Source organism: Antechinus flavipes, chromosome 4 (assembly GCF_016432865.1).
Source record: "Antechinus flavipes isolate AdamAnt ecotype Samford, QLD, Australia chromosome 4, AdamAnt_v2, whole genome shotgun sequence".
Taxonomy (NCBI): domain Eukaryota; kingdom Metazoa; phylum Chordata; class Mammalia; order Dasyuromorphia; family Dasyuridae; genus Antechinus; species Antechinus flavipes.
In genome coordinates, this window is record NC_067401.1 from 148319206 (window position 1) to 148341499 (window position 22294).

General features: G+C 38.9%; 1 protein-coding gene across 8 annotated transcripts in view; it reads right to left on the bottom strand.

Annotated features, from left to right (window-relative positions):
- Window positions 1–21984, bottom strand: part of TMEM94 (transmembrane protein 94) — a 47528-nt gene extending 25544 nt beyond the window's left edge. For 4 of the 8 annotated variants that reach the window (XM_051995096.1, XM_051995094.1, XM_051995093.1 and 1 more), the window contains exons 1-2: window positions 2890–2981; window positions 2543–2608 (exon numbers count right to left, since the gene is read on the bottom strand). In XM_051995096.1, coding sequence (XP_051851056.1) covers window positions 2543–2596 — 54 coding nt within the window. In that variant the 5' untranslated portion in view covers window positions 2597–2608; window positions 2890–2981. Of the gene's footprint in view, window positions 1–2542; window positions 2609–2889; window positions 2983–7990; window positions 8118–21940 lie in introns of those variants that run through there. The other 4 variants (XM_051995100.1, XM_051995099.1, XM_051995097.1 and 1 more) reach the window with 3 other exon arrangements.
- Between the last annotated feature and the right edge of the window lie 310 nt (window positions 21985–22294).

The following is a 22294-nucleotide window of genomic DNA, read 5'->3' on the forward strand; positions in this document are numbered from 1 at the left end:
TCCAACATTTCATGGAGACCTATCAAGATGACCTCAGAAAAACCAATTCCTGGCTGAGAATCATGAAAAGAGAAGAAGATATTAAGTTCACTGTGGAATGACAAATTTGGGACACACTGAGTTTAAAAGGCCTCCATCTTGGAGACAGTTAGTTTAAAATATCCAATAGGCATCTGAAGAGGAAAGAACAGAACTAAGTGAAAAGACTGGAAAAAACAAAAGTAAATATAAGAAACCTATCATCTAAAATACCTGGCCTTCAAAACAAGTCAAGGAAATAATAAGAATTATTAGACTCTTTGAGAAATCTGAATATATTTAAAGGAATCATGAAAAGAAAATTGCCTTGATTAATTTATTAGCATTAGAAGGCAAAGTAAAAATAGGAAGAATCTACCTGCTGAAAGAAACTCCCAATTTCAGTAAATTGTACATACATACCCCTTGGCCCCAAAAATCTCACTACTAGATCCATGCCCCAAAGAAAGAAGAAAAATACAAAGCATCCTGAACAAAAATATTGTACATAAGTACAAAAATATTTATAATAGTTCTTTTTGTGGTAGAACATAACTGGAAACAAAGGAGATATCAACTGAGGAGACTGATAAACAAATTATGTTATATAAATGTATTGTGCTGTAAGAAATTATGAATGGGCCAGGTTGGGATTACTTCTATGAGTTGACTTAGAGTGAAGTGAGAAAAAACAAGAAAAATTTATACACAAACAGCAGCATTGTAAAGAAACAGAACACACTTGAAAGATTTCAGAACTCTGATCTATGAAATGACCAAACAAAACTCAGGAACAAGTAGACAACCTATAGCCTAGGGGCCAAAAAAAAAAAAAAAAAACAATTTTAAAATGTCAAAACCATTCTCAGTCCATAGCTGGCAAGATCAGTTTGCCTTCTGAATCCTGCTCTAGAATACTGATCAAAGAATGCTACTTATCTCCTGACAGAAAGATGATGAACTTAAGGTATAAATTAAAACTATATGGCAAAAGTGACAAAAAAGTAAAATGTAAATTATTGGAGGGGCTATAGGAAAATGAACTCTTGGGGAAATTATGAACTGATCCAAAAGTTCTGGAAAGCAATTTGGAATTATACCCTCAGTCACTAAACTAGGCATGTTCTTTGTCCCAGTAATAACACCATTAGGATTATACCCCTCAATATATATCAAAAATATAGAGAAAGGATCCATATATATCAAAATTATTATAGAAGTATTTTTTGTTGTAGTAAGGACCTGGAAAATTGGGTGTTCACTAATTGGGGAATAACTGAATAAATTATATGTGTATATAATATTATACAGCAAGAAAGAGTAAAAAAGGATGGATTCTGAAAAGCCTGGGAAGAACTGTATGAACTGATACAGAGTGAAGTGAACCAACAGAACTATTTATGAAATAATCAAAACTTTATAAAGTAAAACAATTTTGAAAATCAAGAATCCTATGAAATGGCCAATTATGATTCCAGAAGACTTAAGATGATACATGCCTTCCACTGCTTGATGGAAGGGTGATAAGCTATAGATACAGAATGAGACATTTTCAGGCATGCCCAATTTAACACAATTTTTTTGTTTGTTTATCTACATTTATTTGTTACAAAGAAGGGCTTTTCTAGGATAAGGAACAAAGAAGAGGCAAAATGAAAGAAAAAAATCACCAATAAAACATTTTAGAAATACAAAAGAAAAGAAAAAGGGCTCATAAGAGAACACAGACAAGTAGGATAATATAAGTTATCATCACATCAAATTTATCTATGTATATATTTAAAAGCTGTACATAAATTAATAGTTTCATATACAATCTTTTCCTGACCTTCTTTGCATATGGAAATAACCACATTTATTAATTATTTCCTAGTTCATAATACCTTTTTTTTTTTTTTTTTAAGAGAAATGACCAAAAAATCTCTGGTTTTTAGCAAATCAACTCTGTCTGAAGCTAAAAGACAGCAAGATTGAACCTATAGGTCTTTTCTCCCTCAAACCTTCCTTATCCTAATTCTAGCATTTTCTCTTACCTCCTTCTTTCCATCTTCCAGAGCCACTAAGAAACAGGAAGATATTAAGGATATATCCACATTTTTAAAGGAATCCTTCCATCTCTCTACCCTCTAACCATAAGGAGGCATGGATTTAATGCTTCACACACTTCCCCAATGCTATCTTCAAGGAAATAGAATGCTGACATTCCTTAACATTATGCCCCTCAGGCAGGCCAGAGTAGATGTTGTCCATGTTTTCACTCAGCTTGGGGCTGGGTCATTTTGACTTTCCTCTTATCTTCTCCAACCAACTCATGAGCCTCTTTGCCAACTCAATGGGTACATCAGCTTTCTGACTGGGAAGCCCTGGTACGTTCCTGGGAAGGCCTGACTGCCTTTGCTCCACCTGAAGCTATTCTAACTATTACTCTCAGGACCCCTGAAATGTTCACAGACCTTAAGACAAGAGCAAAATAGGAGACAAGCCACTTTCAACAGAAATATGAAAACCAATGAAGCATACTCACTTTGCTGCACTTGCCCTGATTGGGCATCCACAGTTCTGCCTGCTTAAAGAGCATCGAGGATAAGACCTGAGTAACCAAGAGTTAAATAAAACAAGTTCCAATACTGTTCTTAAAGAGACAGAAGAAGAGTTAGAGGACAAAGAAGGAGAGGGGGTCGAGGGTGAAGGGAAGAGACAAGAAGGGGAAAGGAATGAAGGAGAGAGAAGGAAAGATGAAAAAGGGAGGGGGAGAGAGAGAGAGAGAGAGAGAGAGAGAGAGAGAGAGAGAGAAAGAAATGAGGGAAAGGGAAGAGAAGAGGAAAGAGAAAGGAGGAGGAGAGAGACAAATAGACAGACAGACCAACCGACCACAGAAAGCCAGAGAGAATATGAACTAGAAGCTCGGTGCTGCAGAGAATCAGGAGCTGCTCCAATCTGCTGATTAATTCAGCCTATTTCCAGTCACGCTGAAGATTCAGGGAGGGAGGAGGCAGCAGCAACAGCAGCAGCGGTAAGAGGGAGGGTGGGAGGCAGAATAGACAGAGAAAGGAGGGAGGAGATTGAGAACAGTAAGGACAAAGTTTGTATAGTGTTCTGCCAGATAATCAGGAGCTTGGCCTATTTGTCATATGAAACCACTAGAATTGAGTTAACTATATCAGGAGAACAGAAGGTGTATGTTCAAAGATGATATGGATAGAGAAAGGAGTTAACAAGCATCACAGAAACTGGCATCCCTACAGAAGCTATAGATGGTCACCAGCTCCCCAAGGGTTACTTTACGGCCCATTTATTCCACTATCTCTGAGGCTTTTGGAAAGGTAAGAAAAAGGATGGGGGGCAAGGTAGCTTGGAGTGACTTCCTTACTGCAGTGGTTCCTAGTCCTGGGAATAAAGGAAGGAAGAGAAAACAGCAATACAGAATTTTAATTCTGTATTGTACTGTAATGAGAAAAAGACATTGAAGTGGGGGAAGGAGGCTATCCTCAATTAGAAGGGATTTGGGCAGTGGAAGCTAGAAAACAGAACTTTAGGCCTAGATGAGTCAAGTAACTAATTGAAGCAAGAACTGCCACAAAGAAGGGGAAAGTCATAAGCCTAGCTTAGATGAAAGTCCTTTTTCCATGCAATATCTGGATGCGCCCCTTCCCCTCTATTTTCCTTTGGGGGGGGGAGAATCATCATAACTCAAATTTATAGTGTTTTGAATATATAAAGCAGTTCCTCCCTATCCTGTGAGATAGGTAGTACAAGTATTATTATCCTCATTTTAAAGATGAGGAAACTGAATTTTTGAGTGACTTGCCTAGGCACATACAGCTAAGCAGAAGTAGAGACTGTCATTATGCTGAGCAAGTGATGACAAATCCCAAACCCAGAGTGAGACAGGCCTGGAGGACTATTGCTAGGGAGCTCTCCTGAAGGATAGTCAGACCACTTCACCTCCAAGACACACACAAGGGATCTTACTTAGGATTCAGACTGAATTAACTAACAGAATTAACAAGTTGTTTCATGAGATGTAGAAGCCCCAGTCTTAAGTGAGTGAACATTCTTGCAATGCACAAAACACTTAGATATGGCTCAAAGAAGCAAGAGGGTAGCCCCAGAAGAATTGATGAAATGCATTTCCACACATCCATTGCAAAAGTGGTGGACTATGGATATGGGACACTGCATGTACCAAACCAGTACAGTTGAACGTGTCTGTTGGTTGGTTTTATAACTCGCTTCCCCCTCTCATTTAAAATCTTTGCTATAAGAGAGGAGAATGTATTTAGAAATGAATGTGATAGTTTAAAAACAAAAAGGCTTAATATTTTGGAAGCAAAAGGAATATGGGGGAAGAAGAGATGAAAGGCCATTAGAATAGATGGTCCCAGCTGCCTTTTTAGATAGTACCTCAGAGAGATATGATAGGAAAGAGAACCTAAAGCATCATGGCTATAACTGCAAAGAGGAGAGAAGCAGAAGAGCGACAGAGAATGAGTCTGAGCATCTTTCTCTAGGGTACTCCGTTTCCTAGACGACACTATTCCATGCCACAGGAGGGAAGAAAGAACCTTGATACAATACAAGCTGGCCTCTCCCCTCCCCCTTTCAAAGACAGCTCCAGGTAGGGCCCCAGGCAAACTCACTGGCATAATGGGGACAGAAAGGAAGACCAATTCAATCTAAAGGTGAATACTGGTGAAGTTCCAACACTCTCAACCACTCAGAGGATACAGGGAAGGGCAGTCAGCTCCTTATTCAGATCACTTCTGTTTATACAATCTGGCAGCAGTTTCAGGAGTCAGCCCACAAGAGTCTTGTCTGATATTCCCAAACCACGAAGACCAACTTCGTCTGCTGCTGAGGCTGACCACATAGTGGTATTACTCATTTAAAGAGACACAGTTGCAGAGATGGCTAGCTAAACCCTTGGTGCTGTGTGATGTAACCTAGGAAGAAAAGCTCACAGGGCCTACTTTGACCAGTGATACTGTATCATGTCGTGTATGGCAAGCCATAGCACTCATTTCTCAGCAATAGAAAATAGAAACACTAATTCTAAGAGACAGGAGTTTGGACAGCCACTGTTATAGGATATACTGTGGGCTGCAGAAAAGGGAATTAGATACAGGGAAACACAGCAATAGATGTTGAAAAAGTAAGGAGGAAGTCAGGGGTCAAGAAATCAGCCAGTATCAGCCAAGCTGATCTTTAGTTCTGTAGCCAGCAGAAAAGCTACCCAGCTACTAATCACAATCAGGCCAGCTTCATACATTTCCAACACCACAGAGGCAGAAGAAGATTGATTTCCCACTCTGGGCTCAGAAAGTCCAGATCTGGCCCTAGCAAATATAAATTATAATTTTCCAGCCAGAATAGGAAGGGAACAGAAAAATTCCATCATCAGCCATTTAAAGTCCAAACTCCTTAGTTTGGTTTTCTACAATTTGGCTATTACCCCACCTCTCCAAATGTATTTCTCACTACTTTTCTACATAAATCTGCTTGAGTCAAACTGGTTTACTGATTTTTCTTCAAACACAAGAAAAACAATCCCATTTCAATCAATTTGCTTATGCCTCTTTCATTCACCTACCCTCTCATACCTGTGCCCAATCCATATGTATAAATCTGGCCTTTTCTTCAAGACCCAGGTCTTCCAAAAAAAAAATCCCTTTTCTGAATCCTTTCTCTGATTTTTTTCACTCATTTGGCACATGCTACCTGAACAAGTATTGCTATTCATCTATTTTTATATTTGTCCCCACTTCTCAACTGGATTTGAATGACCCTCTCTGCCTGCCCACTGGTAACACAATGCTTCACACAGAGCATACATTTATTTAACAAGCAGCTGATGATACACCCACCCAGGTCTCATCAGCTCAGGAAGGGAAGGAGGAAGATGCAGAGGAAACATGAGCAAATAACTTCCCAGAGATGAACCTTCAGACTCTTTTTGGGCTCAGCCAGTGGATTTTTCAGGACTTTGATCCCCATGACAACAGGAAATGGTGTTTCACCGTCAGGGTCAATCCAGACAACAGTATTTTCTTCTTACATAAGAGCCAGGGATGGGCTAAAGATCTATAGCTATAAGGAATTCTTTCCTAAGATTTTTACAGATAAGATTAACTTCGAAATCAGCTGAGATAAACTACTGGCACAGCAAATAGGCAGACATATATCTCGTTCCCCTCTGACCACACTTCAGTGTCCAACAGTATCAGCCACGGAACTCAGATAACTAGATGATATCTTAGTTTCCACCTGTCCTTCTGTGATATAAGCAAGTACCAGACCAACAAGAAAAGCTACTGAATGGTTCTGCTTTACTATCTTTGAAGGAAATTTGCCAGTACACTTTATCAAGACATAGCTGTCGCAGCAATACCACTGTATTCCAAAGACAAAAAAAAAAAAAAAAAAGGAAAAGGCCACATACATATAATATATTCATAGCAGTAACTGAGGGGATATCTCATTAATTGAGGAATAATTGAACAAGTTATTTATAGGATTGTGATGGAATATTATTGTGCTATAAGAAAGGATGAGGATGCTTTCAGAAAAACCTAGAAAAACTTATATGAACTAATGCAAAGCGAAGTAAGCAGAAATAGGAGACCATCGTACACAGCAACAACAATACTGTACAATGATGAACTGTGAATGGCTTAGCTATCCTCAGCAATACAACGATCCAAGTCAGTTCTGAAAGACTTGTGGTAAAAAATACCATCCATCAGAGCAGCTAGGTGGCACAGTAGATAGAGCACCAGCCCTGAAGTTAGGAGGACCTGAGTTCAAATCTTACCTCAGAAACTTAACACTTTCTAGCTGTGTGACCCTGGGCAAGTCACTTAACCCTAGTTGCCTCAGCAAAAACAAACAAACAAACAAACAAACAAACAAAAAAACCCCATTCATTTCTATAGAAAGAATCGATGAAATCTGAACACAGATTGAAGTACACTATTTTTTTACTTTCTTAATTTGTATTTTCTTTCACAACATGACTAATGTGGCAATGTTTTACATGGCTATACCTATATAACCTATATTCATTGCCTTCTCAATGAACAGGGAGAAGAGGGAGAAAGTATTTGGAATTTAAAATTTTGAAAAACAAATGCTAAAAAGTTTTTATGTGTAATTAGAAAAAATAAAATATTAAGAAAAACAAAAATAAAAGAATAACAAGATTAAATTAATAAAGTCGTCAACGATTAGATTTTTTTTCTTTAAAGCAGCTCAGAGCAAAACCACTGGAAAGGAAATTCCTGATTCTGTTTATAACAAAACCTCCTTCCTGACAGAGAAGGATGGGAGAGTTATAATAAGATACAAAGACAGTCTGGTAGTTGCACATAGAGAACACCCAACTCTCAATTCACCATTAGTGTCAGTGGCATAAACAAAATTATTCTAAAGTGAGGACAAGGTAGAACACTATACTGAAAATCCATGCCACCAGCCAGACTTACTTTTATAACAAAGCCATTAATTGAGTTTGAAAGGTGCTCTGGATTCTCCCCATCTTTATATGATTATTCTCTTTAGTCAGGGAGGCCATGTGTGGTAGTCAACTAAACTCATATGAATCAATTGGCAAGACCTAGTAAACATCAAAACAATCCAAATTACAACCCTCTGGGCAAAAGCTGTAAGAAGCTGCTCTGGATGCTAATCAGAAACCGTAGTATAGCTTTATGTATTCTATCCATTAATTCCACCTCATTTGTCTATTTTGTATTCAAGAATTTCTACCTCTCTACCTTCCAACCAAGTAATATTACATGACCCCATCACTGGAAGAGAATAATCACATTAAAAGGGCCCTCTCTATTCCCTACTAATTTAAAATTCAAGTCTCCAAAAGAGTCCTCCAGATAAACAGAAATCAACTTGAAGGACTGAATGGAGGGGAGGAATCCAACAGAGAAAAAGAAATAACCTCAAGGCAATAAAGACCTACCTGGTGTTTCTTCAGGTCCATGGCTCCAAAGTGCAGTAGGCATACCCAGAAGAATGTGGTAAGGACCCAGCAAGAGGGTCCTCTTTCACATGTACAAGGCCGAGTGGCTATGTCACAGCCACATCACCTGAACAAAGGAGGCAGGGAGAAGGGGAAATCATATATCACAGATTTAGAATCATAATTTTGATGAATTACAAATTCTGAATTATAAATAATGAACTTTAAAGTTTTTTAGAATAAACTCTTCCATTGTTCATTTGAGGAAACTGAGGCAGGGTAAGGTTAAATGACTTGGTCAGGGTCACAAAGGGTAGTAAACGGCAGAACTTGGTGACTCCTGACCATAAAGCCAACATGCTTTCTACTACCCCTGACTGCTTCCACCTGTACATCCAGCTTGCTGGGGTGGTAGCCAGTAATAAGATTAACCACTTATGTGTGCTCCCACATACTCGGATGGGAACAGAGAAGGCAGTGAGACTAACTGTTCCTACTTAGTATAGTGCCCACATTCCAGGATTTTTCCTAGCAATCTATCTAGAAGTAGTCCAATAACAGTACAGTTTTTTGAAACAAGAAATGGGATTGACATCTCATGGAACAGGAGCTGATATATGGAAGGGATATGAAAGATCAAGGAAAAGGAGAGGGTGGAATAAAGCTTAAGGGGTGGTCACATGATTGTTCTGCTGTCATCCGAAGCTGAACACTCAGTTATTTTTATACATTTAGGTTCTGGCCAGCTACTCTCCTCTGAAGCCTCTGTAATAATGCCTTCCATTGGCGGGGACAACACCACAACATCCTCTTCCCCCAGTTTGGTGCAATTTATCTACATTCAGTAAGAACTTACCAGACACAGGTTAGGGAGCTATAGGATGGCCAATGACCCCAAAGCTTTTGCTGACCGATTTGAATACGGCCACCTGGCAAAGGAGGTGGATATTATGCCAAAAAGAGCACCCTCCCACCCTCACTCCTAGATCTCTCTCTCTATTCAATTGGGCGCCATCAGCAGGAGGCCACATGAGGATGTGCTTGGCCTAAGTGAATGGAGTGGGGAAATAGGGCTTCTTCTTCTGAAAGTACCCTTCTTCTGAAAGGTTTCTGAGAGGTCTGGACATAGCTTTCTTTGCCATTCTTTCTCCAGCTCATTTTACAGATGAGGAAACAGAGACAGAGTGAAGTAACTTGCCCAGGGTCACATAGGTAGTAAGTGTCTGAGATGGAATTTGAACTCGGGTTTTCCTGACTCCAGATCTGATGCTCTCTCTCCACTACACCGTCTCAGCTGCCCTAGCTGTCCTACGGCAGAGTGATGAAGAATTAACATGATGCCCTACCTACATGTTTGCCATGCAGCACACACAGCCCAGAAAACCATGCACTGCAGGGATTTGGAGATCACCTCCTCCTGTCCAAACACCAACCATTCTTTCAGCCCATGCACTGATGCAATCGCATCCAAGTTTTGGTCTGGTTTTCCTTGTGAAGTTTCCTCCGCAGTACCCCTCTGACCAGACCTCAGCATTTATTTGCTACTAAGATTAGGTGGCAGCAAAACAATGGACTGCACAATGCCTGTCATCATCTAGATGTCACTGATCACACAGAGTTGGAGGGGAAGATGATGTATTATTGTCTTCAGGGATCAACGTGGGTTGAGGATTGAAGGGAGCAGAAAGTCCTCATTTCAATTGTTCCTAGTGTTTGAGATGCCAGAGTTTTACAAAGAACGATACTTCTTCTTAAAAGAGTCTTTCAACAGAAATAGAATGTGTACAAGATATTCCTTACCATCTAATTCCCAACCAGCTCAGAACCAGATGCAGACACTGAGGTAGAGAAAGGAATATTTGTTATTTACAAAGGGGGAAATGCCCAGATGAACATGCCCCAAGGATATACTGAATGCTAATGGCAAATTCAGAAGGGGACCCAGGAATTCAGACTCAGTGTTGGACTCCCCTGGGGAAAGTTGCCAATTGGAACAGCTACCTTTGGGGCTTAGCAGCTTCAGGGCCTCTTTAAAGAGGGGACAGCCAAAAAACCTCAGAGGAACTGGCTCACAAAGGAGCTGTCAAGAAACACAAAAGCCCTGTCCTGAGGACCCTAGCAGGGAGGCCTGAGGCTCAGAAGCAGCCAACTCCTCGGAAACTCTCATTCAGATTCCCCATAGGCCAGCATCAGTGATGGAACAGTCCAGATCCAAGGCCAGCTCTTTTCCAGCTCCACCCCTATTCTCTTCCCACCTCTAAACAATACTCTGAAACCAGAGGTAACCCAAGAGGGCCATGGAGAAAAGAGAAGCAGTGAACTGGCTCTGGGGTGCAGCCATGTTTTTTTCTTAGGCAGTCCAATGAAATGGGCTCCTGAGAGGCCAGACCCACTCCTCCACAGACCTATTCTTCACACTCAGTTGGCCTTGAGGTATGTTTTCTATGCCTAGTGCCAAGGTTCCCACATAGTAACCCAGCGTTTTTCAGAGGAGTCATCACAAAGAAGCCAGATGAAGATTGTTTCTGTAAATTCCTTCCACAATTATCCAATGAGGAATCCTAACAGTTATAAAGCATTTATGCTGTCAACTAGGACCAGAGTAGTACAATAAAGATAAGATAAAAACAGAGGATGTTTCTAAGAGATGATGTTCTTCCATCATTTCATACATTAGTCTACTAGACTAGACTCGAACTTAGGAGTTATTTTTAAAGCTTAAGGCTTTAAAGGCTAGTTCCACTTTTGAAGGAAAGACAGTTCTAGGGTCAGATGCTCTGGGCAGGTTTCATGAAGGAGATGGGACTTGGTACATGGAAAGGTATATAGGATTTATATCATGAGAAAAAAAAATTCAAGCCCAAATTATGAATGACCTTAAAAGCCAAGGAGTATGAACTTTATTCTTTAGGCAGAGGGGAATCCTTAACAAATGTTATAAGCAGGATTTTTAATATATGATATGCTCTGATTTTTTTTTTCTTTGCTGAGATAATTGGGGTTCAGTGACTTGCCCAGAGTCACACAGCCGGAGTGTTAAGAGATCAGATTTGAACTCAGGTCCTCCTGACTTCAGGGTTGGTGCTCTATCCACTGTGCCACTTAGCTGCCCTATGCTCTGATTTTAAGATTAATCTGACAATGGTAGAATCCCCAGTAAGAAGACCAAATAGGAGACTTGTACAGTAGTCCTAACTTGGAGCTGAGTTTTAGACTAATCTGATGGTATCTGAAATAGAAAGGAAGAGGGAACTATTTTAGAAGGCAGGCTACCCAACTTCCTATTCCAGCAAAAACCTAAAAATAGTACAGACCAAATAATGACTAAGAAATTAAATGAAAATCTATAGCAAGTGTCTTCCTCTACTCCAGAATCACGTTTTTGTTTTTTTTTTAAAGTCGGTCAGAAACTTATAGCAATAGGAAAGTGGGTCTGCCAGAAAAGCCAGGCCCCAAAACGAGAAAGAAGTCTCCCAAACACAACTGAAGACTTAAGTAACCAGTAAAGTTCTGTAACCAGGAAACAAGAAAATAGGGCTCCTATGAGAAAGCTCCAGAGTGGTTAGAAAGTCAAAATTCAAAAGGAAGCAAGGTTGACCAACATACTCAAAGGCAAAACAGGAGACAGCTTGCCTTCTAGTACAAAGCTCCAATTCTAGAACTGGCTGAAAATATGAGTAAAAAGAAGATAACTACTACTATAAAGAATTATTACAGATCCAAATATTCTAAAGGACAACCCAGAAGAAAATAACTCAATAATTTCAAGTAGGGGCTCAAAAAAGAAAAATGGATTACATAAGGATAACATGACTATTTAGAAGAAATAAAATAAACAATAAAAAATGAAATTAAAGCTCAAGAGAAAAATGGACAGAAAATTAAGTGACTTTGAAGAAAAAGTGGTAAACCTTACCCAAGAAATGGAATCCCTGAAAACCAGAATAGACCAAATAGGAATCAATAACTTCACGAAAATTAAAAAATATTAGAATAAAATTAAAAGACTGAAAAAGAGAAGAAAATGAAAGACATTTAACATTAAAAACAACGCATAGGAAACAGGTTAAGGAAAATCATTAGGAATTACTTAGAATGTCTGAAAACAATTTTTTTTTAAAGCCAACATGATTTATCAATAAATCATATATGAAAATTGCCCAGATGTATTTGAACTTAGAACCAAAAGGCAAAAGAAAGATATAGAAAGAATCCTCTAATCATCCTTCCCTGAAAAGAGCCCTCAAAGAGAAAGTTTCCAAGATGCCACAGGCATCTCCCACAACTCCCACATCAAAGAAGAAAAAAAAATACTATAAGCATTCAGAAAGGAGGGGTTCAAGAAAGGGACTAGTCAAGATCATACAAGATCTGGAAACTTCTACTAAAAACCTGAGATCTTGGAATACAAAATAACAAAAGATAAAAGAATAGGCCCAGTAGCAGGAATAATTTGCCCTAAGAAGCTGAATATAATCCTACTAGGGGAAATGGACCTTTAATGAAGCACAAGTCTTTCCAAGCACTTCTAATGAAAAAACCAACCTGAACAGGAACTCTGAAATACAAACACAGGAGTCAAGAGAGACTTAGGAAGGTGAATTTAGATCTGCAATTGGAAAAGATTATAAAATGATGGAAGACTAACATTCCAAGAAAAAGAGAAACAAATATCCATTCAGAATGTTTTCAAAGGGGCTGAGAAATTAAGTAAAACAAAGGACCTGTGGGTAGATTGCTTGTTAGAGGAGTTTTAAAGTGATAATGAAGGGAAAATATTAGTGTAAAAAGGAGGAAAGAGATGGAACTTACTCTGTTTCTCATAATGTAAACTTAAGAGGAAGTGGTAGAGGAATCAGATGGACCTTATTCTTACATGACACTGGAAAAAAAGAACACACATTCATTTACATGAATACACACAGAATTAAATATAGGAATACATTAAACTCAACAGAAAAAAAGGGGGGGGGGTGCGGTATGTATAAAGATTAAGAGGAAAGACATCACCAGGGAGGGAAATCAAAATAAATTTTAGCTTTGAATACAAAAAAGTGAAGTGGGTGGGGTGGGGATGAATAAGGAAAACTGGAAAATTGCAGAGCAAATTTTGGTATCTGAGTGTAATGAAATTATTAATGAATTATTAAGGAATGAGGAAAGAGATGATTTCTGAGAATCACAGGAAGACTTGTACAAAATTGATGCATGGGGAAATAAGTAGAACAAGTATAGAATTTATCCAATAATAACATGGTAAAGGAAAACAATTTTGAAAAGTTCAAGAACTTAGATCCCCAGAGAGCCCACAATAAAACAGGTTTTACCTACCTTTGGACAGAGGTGGCAGGGTTAAGATGCAGAAGGAGACACAATGACATGGCCAGGGTACAGATTTGTTTTTCTTGACTAAGTTTATTTATTATAAAAGTTGTTTTTCCTTTTTTCTTGTTTTTAAAGGAGAGACAATTTGGAGAGAAGAATAATAGTGATCCCCACCCCAAAAAAAGGCAAGAAAAAAGGAAAAATATTAATTTTTTAAATGCACATACAACAGAAGGAAGTTCAGAAGAAAGAACAAACAAGCAGGAGAACTGTAAGGCAAATTTGCTGAATTTATCCATACATATACTTTTTTAAAAGTATATGATACTATGATTCTATGATACGATCTAAGTATATGATACTATGATATGATTCTATGGAATAGATTCATTATTTCATATACAATCCTCTCACATTCTACGTTGTGGCATCTGTTAAAATCAGAATTTCTTAAAGGTCATGAAAAACATGAAAGGAAGGGGGAGATGTTTCCTGTGGCTGCATATAATAACAGGATCATATGTTAGTCCTTCTGAAAGCAATCTAATGGAACAGGCAGCTAAAAGGCTTCCCAAGAGATGTTTAGGGTAAAAAGGAGTTGAATGATCCAGTTTTTAAAATTCTTTTAAACAAAATCTTAGAGTGGGCACCACGGATAGCCAGGAGACCTTGCATGGGCAGCTTCCAGTTCTGATTCAGCCAGAGCCTTCTCTCTCTGTACTTGGCAACAAACCCCTTGACCTTAGGGTCAGGGCTTCAACAGCAAAATCTATTTAAAGCAGTGAAGTTGGTGGAAAAAACATAAAACTTGGAGCCCTAAGTCCTGGGTTCAAGACTCAGCTCCAATATTTAACAGCTGAGACCAAGAGAAGACATTCCATCTCTCTGAAACTCATTTTCCTCAAAATGGATATATTTGGGTTTTTATAAAAAAAAAAAAAACAAACAGATTTCTAAATGTGAGACTGTAATAATTGTATGACTTTCCATGATCTTTCTCGTACTTATTCTTCCTCTTTTCAACATCTTCTTCCTACTCAGGAAGGCTGATACCATTAACTCCACTTATAGAAGAGAGTGAGCTTAAGTGGTGTAGACTACACCATTTGGCCCCTGCAGCAGTCTCCTCCACTGGGCTGATTGATCCAAGGGTACTTCACCTTGAACAGACATCTGCACCTTGAGTAAAAACTCAAAAGTGACCTTTACCCTTGTCATGTCAGGTAATTGGTGCTGTTTACTACTGTCTTCAGTAGCCCCAATAAAAGCCAGTTTACCTTTAAAGGGCACTGATGGCCAAAACAAAACAAAACAAAACAAAAAAAAACCCTCCACCATCCACAATGGCTTCATTTTGAGGAAAAACACATTTCTGCTTCAATTACAGCTTATCCTGCTTAATGGAAAGATGACTGGCTGCTTTCGCCTGCTATTGTCCACCCCCAACAAGAGTTGTAAAATTGGAAGCAAAATACACCCCTGGCAACAGCCTTATTCTTCCAGGGTACACTGCTGGACTCAAAACACTAGGTTAAATAAAGCCTCCAATTTGCAGAACCTTTACTTTAGTGTTCCCTTCTTTCCCCACACAAATTCTTTCCTAAGTCCGTCTCTCTGGAGGGGACAGTGGGGGAAATGCAGAATACCACTTTCACTCATCATTAGCTAGGCAGGAGTTAAGCTTTCCAGAAGAATGATTCTCGGCACCCAGGGCTGGCACTCCTCAGCAACTGCTCAAAATAGAAATGTAAAGTGCTTTCTTCTTTGTCTCCTCCTATTGCTTTGACCCTTGTTCTCTGGATCAGTATTCTCCCTTTACCCAAGTCCTCACAAGGAGGACAGACTCAAACTCCATCAGTTCTTATTTATTCAAGGGTTTATTCAAGACCCTTTACCCCTCACTAACATCTCTCAGTTTTCCTGCTCCTAGTTCTGGTAGAAGATTTAATGTGAAAATGAAAGTAGCCTAAATATATAGTAGTCTGAATAAATGTGATTTTTGGATTTGAAGTTCAAATACTGTCTCTTGACATATCCTGGCTGTGTGGATGGCCATGGACAAATGACTTAACCTCTTAGTGTCCCCAGACAACTAAAACAATGAATTTCAAGTAGAGAGGGTTTCTTCATTGGGTGTTCCCCACAACACTAAAATCCTGAGTCAGGGCCAAAAAAAGTACTCTCTCCATAAAGTAATATAATTCATTGCTAGAAGGAACAGTAGGAATCATTGAGTTCAATAGTATCAGCTGAAAAGAAATGGGGGCCACTAAATAGTACATAAGGACCCTTGCAGGCCACATGTTGCCTTAGTTTTTAAATGTAATATTACTTACATTTTATTATTGTTTATTTATTTTGTTAAATATTTCTCAACTACATTTTTAACCTGGTTTGGCCTTTACCTGGGAGAGTTGCCCCACATATGGCCATGAATCATCTTTCATTTAGTCCCATCTCTTCATTTTATAAATGAGAAGACAGATCAGATAAATGAAATAATGTTATATTTGTTCAGGGTCACACTGATAAAAATGGGCAGAAGCAGGATTCATACTCTATTATCCAGAGCATATCCTCTCCATAATCAAGTATTAACCATAAAATGTAGGTGACAGGTACTGCACCAGGAGTCAGGAAAACCTGAGTTCAAATCTCCCTCCCTTCAGATAATTGCTAGCTCTATGACTTTCAGCAAGTTCATTTCTCTGATTAACTCAGAGATTTTCATTTATTCACAAAGAAGAATAAAACTTTTTAACACTTTCACAGATTATGATAATCGGATAAACAGAAATTATCTCAAAAACCTTAGCATGATCCATAAAATATCAGGCATTATTATTTCAATAGAATAGCATAGTATATGAAAGGATCAACATATTCCTACCTCTGCAACATCTCTTTAATCTGCCAGTCAATAAATAAGCACTTATTAAAAACCTACTGTTTATGATGCTGAGTGAAATGAGCAGCAGATCATTATATACTTCAACAACAATATTATATGATGATCAATTCTGATGGACCTGGCCATCTTCAGCAATGAGATGAACCAAATCAGTTCCAATGGAGCAGTAATGAATTGAACCAGCTACACCCAGAGAAAGAACTCTGGGAGATGACTATGAACCACTACATAGAATTCCCAATCCCTCTATTTTTGTCTGCCTGCATTTTTGATTCCCTTCACAGGTTAATTGTACACTATTTCAAAGTCCATTTTTTTTGTACAGCAAAATAACTGTATAAATATGTATACATATATTGTATTTAACTTATACTTTAACATATTTAACATGTATTGGTCAACCTGCCATCTGGGGGAGGAGGTAGGGGGAAGGAGGGGAAAAATTGGAACAAAAGGTCTTGCAAATGTCAATGCTGAAAAATTACCCATGCATATATCTTGTAAATAAAAAGCTATAATAATAGGGCACTAAGTCAAATACCAAGGTTACAAAAAAAAATGAAACAATCTCAGCTCTCAAAGTATAAGTTTATATCACATGTATAAGTTTAAGTAATAAATACAAAATCAATATACACAGTAACTGAATACAAGGTAAATAGGGAGGGAAGTCACCAGGAGTTGGGAGCATCAGGAAGGCATACCATCCCTTTCTAATTATATAGAGCCAATACACTCACATTCAGGCCCTCATGACCTCTAACTGGGACCTGTATCAAGCTTAATTGATCTCTCTATCTCTAATATCTCCACATTCCAATCAATCCTCCACTTTGCTGCTGAGACTGTCCTAAGGTGCAGATCTGGCAATGTCACTACACTATCCAAAAAACTCCAATGGACTTTAGAATTAAATTCCTTTAAAATATGAATTCCTCTTTTTGGCATTTAAAGCACTCTACAATCTGGTCCCCACCTACCTTTTAAACCTTATTACTCATTATTCTCCTTCAAGTGCTGTACTGTTACCCAAACTGGCCTTCTTATTGTTCCCATACATGACACTTCTCCACACAGGGGACTGTCTGTCCCCTCCACTACTGGCACGTGCTTCTTCCTTCCCTTTCCATCCGTCCCACCCCCATGGCTGCTAGTGGCTCCCCTTCAAAAAAAAAATAACCTTGTAATTATTTTGTTACATACAAAGAATCCTCTGAAGTGGCCACATATATTCAAACTCACATTATTCAAAATTATAATTATGCAAACTATGGTAATTGGCTCCAACCCAATGGAAATATGCAGGGACAACTTTGGGGGATTCATCATTTGTACTGATCAGGACTTAGCTATGCATATACATTTACACACACACACACACACACACGTATTCCTATTAACTTTTATTATCATCTACTATCATCCACCAAATGATTATGAAATAGACATGATGGCAACTAGGACAAGATAGATTGTAAATGTGGTCTCTCCTGAAAGAATGTAAGCTCTATATGGACAAGATCTATTGCAAAAGAGAAATAGATATTTTAGCATTTTGCCAATTAAACTGAAGTACAGATATATAAAGAGACTTCTCAGGGGTCTTATGTGAACTCCAGAAAAAAATTCAAAAATATCTTTGTATCCCCAGCATCAGCATAGTGCTGTGGCATATAATAGGTGCTTAATAAATTCTGGCTTATTGGCTAGGGTTGTGTCCTGATTCTGACACACTATAGACAATTCTCACTTTATATAAATTCACATCAGAAAAATTCAATTTTACATAAATTATTCTGAAAGAATTAAAATTTCTTTAAAATTACAAAAAATAACGCAAAATTTCCTGATACAAAGGAAATGCTATGCTGCAACATGATAAGAAGCTGCACAAATCAGGCAGCATAAATGCTGGTGGGAAACTAAGAAGCATCTTTTAAATCAATTCCCAACTGTCTATAGGCAGTGAGTGATACTGTGATATTGTGCTTTTCCCAATAGTACTATACTTACATTTTCACCATGGTTGGTGGCGAATGTGCTCTTAAGGGGGAAAGCAAACCATCTCACAAGCATAAGTCAATAGATTTGGAACAAAAAAAAATTTGAAAATATGAAAGAGGACAAAAATTGTCATTGATAGCACGTGAACTTAATCTTATGGCAGTGAATGTGAACATCATAGTGAAGAATGCTGCCTGGATAAAGGAGCAGGCAAAAGACAGTGTTTGCATGAAATCTATTTATCTATCAAAACAAAGAGAATGTTCCATTCTAGAAATGGAAAATATTAACTATATGGATAGAAGATCAGACTGGGAAGAATATTTCTTTAAGCTTACTGACAATTTAAGCCAAGTCTCAAAGCCTCATTGAAGATCTAAAAGAAAAGTACCCTGAAAGAACACAGACATTTACAGGAAGCAGTATGATTTTTAAATGGCATAATTTTAAAATCATGCAGGATTTTATAATGTGTAAGTGTCATGAGAAGCTGCTGGTGAAAAAATTGAAGTGGCAGAGACATTTTCAGAGTTTCTGTAAAAAATAATAGATGATGGTCCTTATTCTCAGGCTATTTTATTAAAGAATGCTATTTTGAATCTATATTTTGAGGGAGGGAAAAAAAACTATGCTGGAGCACAAAGCTTCTGCTTGGCGGGAATGCATGTAGAACTTGCAAATTAAAACCTGTTCCTGGGCACAACTTAGAAAATCCCAGAGCACTGTGCATTATTTCACTAACTCTAAGATAACACCATCTTTAAAGATTTTATTTATTTTAGATAATGCCCAGGTCACCCCTGTCTAGCTGGATAATTTTAATGAAAATGTAAATCATCCAATACTACCTCAATATACCATCTATGGATGAGGGAGCGATTGCCACATACTACATTTGCTCAGGCAGTTGCAGCTGTGGATCAAAATAAGAAATTGACATTGAGAGGTTTCTGGAAGTCCTAATATTTATAATTCAATCTGGAATATTGCTAAGACATGAAAAGATGTGACAGATACATGTATGAAGAGAGTTAGGAAAAAATTAGGCCCACAGTTCATTCCCTATCTTCATGGATTTGACAAAGATGAAAATTTTGAAGAAGTGAGTAACAATATTCTAAAATTAGCACAAAAACTGGAGCTAGAAGTGGATGAGAATGACACTGTAGAATGTAGAACTGATTGAAACTCTAGCTGCATAGACTGTAGAAGAAAAGGGGAAGCTTAGGAACCGGAGACTGAAACAAAAAAGGTCCACAACAAAACAGTTGGCAGTAGCATTTCATCATTTGAGTGAATTTTTTCCTTGTATTGAAAAGCTGGATCCAAATACATCAAGATTTTTAAAAGTTCAAATACTAGTTCAAGAAAATATTACTTGATATTGTCAGATATACAAGGGAAAAAAAAGAACCACTGCCCCAAATAGCTTTCTATAGTTGAAAAAAAAATTGCTCAACCAACCACTAGTGAGAAAAGCTGAGTCCATTAAAGACAGACAAAATTGCCAGAATAAATGGAATTAATCTTTTTTTTTTTAATTGGTCAAGCCACTTTGTTTCTATCATAAGGGCTCCAAAAACTATCCATTCTTGCTAAAAATTGCAATATAGCCCTATCATGTTATAGATATTACTAAAGAATAATTATGAACTACCTGGAAGATCCTTAAAGACCACAAACTAATTCTTTGAGAACCATTGTTCTAATGGAAAAATCCAAACATTTGGATTCTCTTCTAGATTGTTAACACATGAACTATAGTTCAATCTCATGTGCGAGATGCTAGAATATCTGTTTTCTAAGGAGTATCTGAGGGACACCTTCAATTTAAATCTTTAAAACTGAATTTCCACAATAAAGGTATATAAGAACTGCCAGATAATCATTTTTTCATCAGGATAAAGAAATACCTACAGTGAAGGAAAATAAGTGTAGTGGTTTTTTTCTCTTCTGGAGAAGTCACATGGTAACTAGAGGGGAAGAAAGGGATAATAGGAGACTGACAAGATCAATAAAAAGTATGGGATAGTTAAGGCTGAATGAACTAGGCAAAGCAATGGAAAGAGTGCTGGATTTAGAGTAAAATTTCTGGTCTGTTAGGTGGTGACTATACAATGCTTTGCAAACTATAGAGAGCTATATAAATACCTGCTGTTATTATTAACTAATTGTGTGATAATTATATGACTATCGGCACATTAAAAGCACTCTGAGCTTCAGTATCCTCATCAAAATAACAGAAATGGACTAGATGCTACTAAAAGTCTTCCAGCTCTGAATCGAGAATGAATAAGAAAAATTTTCTTCTACTCCTTGCCCCAGGAGTAGCCCTGGGAATGGCTGGAACTGGAGAGTTGCTCAAGTAGACTAACAACTGGTTCCTTAGGATATTGTGGGGTAAAAATGGATGACCCATACATACATATGAACTAGATAAAACAGTTTAAAAAAAAAAAAAAAGAACTTTTGATTTTACTGGATGGGAACTATTGTGTTCAATTTGTTGTCTAAGGAGAAGGTAAGAGAGTTACCATTATTCCTGATTGGTTGGTTTGGTTGTTGCCCTTATGTTAAGAGTCCATTTACAATGTGTCAATTGGCTGATCAGACCAATCCCAGCCTGGAATGTCCTTCCGCAAGTTGGGTACAAATAGTCCCTATGAACATTTGGGGTGGATTCTCCAACTTTGCACATTTCGCACTTCTTCTGAGATAATTCAATTCTGCAGAGGCTGTAGACACCGTTACTCTTACCTTCTCAGCCAAGACAGTATGAGGAACTCTTTCTCATTTCTGTCTCCAGGTTTCCCTAACATGTAGGGGAAACATGTAAAAACCTTCTGCAGGAAGCTTAATTTCCCTCGGAGATGATCCATCTCCAATTTATCTGGTATATAGTTTGTATAATTGTTTGCCTATTTCCTCTCTCATTAGACTGTGAGCTTCTTGAAGGAAGGATTTTTTTTTTTTTTTGGGGGGGGGTTCTTTGTATCTGCAAAGCTTAGAGCCCTCCACGAAGGTAATAAGCTCTTAATAAATTAATGGTCACTGACCAAACTTTGGAACTGCAGCAACAACAAACTAAGTTTATGAAAGAGGTTCAGGAAACAAAGCTGAGCAGCTCAGCTGCTCCCGGGGAAACAAAGCAGGTGTAGGAGCTTTTGGGGGGTGGGAGGGTGAGGCTGGGCATAGAGCTGAAGTTCTGCTCCCAGGCAACAGCTGAGCGGAGGGAGGCGGGAGAGGGCAGAAGGAGAAGGGGGAGTGGACTGAGATTTGGCTTGGCCTTGGGACTCCCCCGGGGACTATAAATATATATATTACATCAGAGCTGAAAAGCTCAGGGTCAAAGCCCAAGCATGGCAAACCTGAGGCCGTGGGCCAGGGATCCCACCCCCCGTGTGGGGGGTGAGGGTGAGGAGGTTTCCTGGACAGCTGGACCCCACCAGAAGGGAAGCCTGGGGCAGGGGCCCTAAGGGAAGAGAATAATTAAGGAGAGGGGAAGGAGAAGAGAGGCAGTGACCAGCCCCTTCCATTCATTCCAAATCTCCCCCGGGACGACCTCCAGGAGAGGCCCATTTTCTCAAGTGCAGACCCCAGACTCTCCTGGTCTTGGCCAGGACGCCAGAGGAGGAGGGAAGTAGAGAGGGGTCAGCCCTGAACCAGACTGCTCCTCCCCACGGGCCGGTCCCTGGCCTTCTTGTACTTACCAGGCCCTCGGGGGTCCTGTCCTCTCGCCAGAGTCCTCGTCCCTCCCTCCCCTGTGTCCCCCCCCACTTTACTTCACCTCCCCTCCACCAAGGGCCGCCGCCATCTACATTCCTGGCAATACTAAAAGGGAAACCCTTCCTCCTCCCCTTCCCGATTACGGAGATGCCGGGGGACCGAGAAGCGTTCCCTGATTCTATTGGTCAAGGGCTAGTGTGGCGGCAGTTTCTCAAGATCTTATTGGTTCTGGGATGAAAAGGGCTGAAGTTACATCCGCCCTTCGAGGCCGGGGTAGGGACAGACCTCTGGGTATAAAGTGACACCTGAGGGAGAAAGGGAAGAAGGGAGGGAGGGAG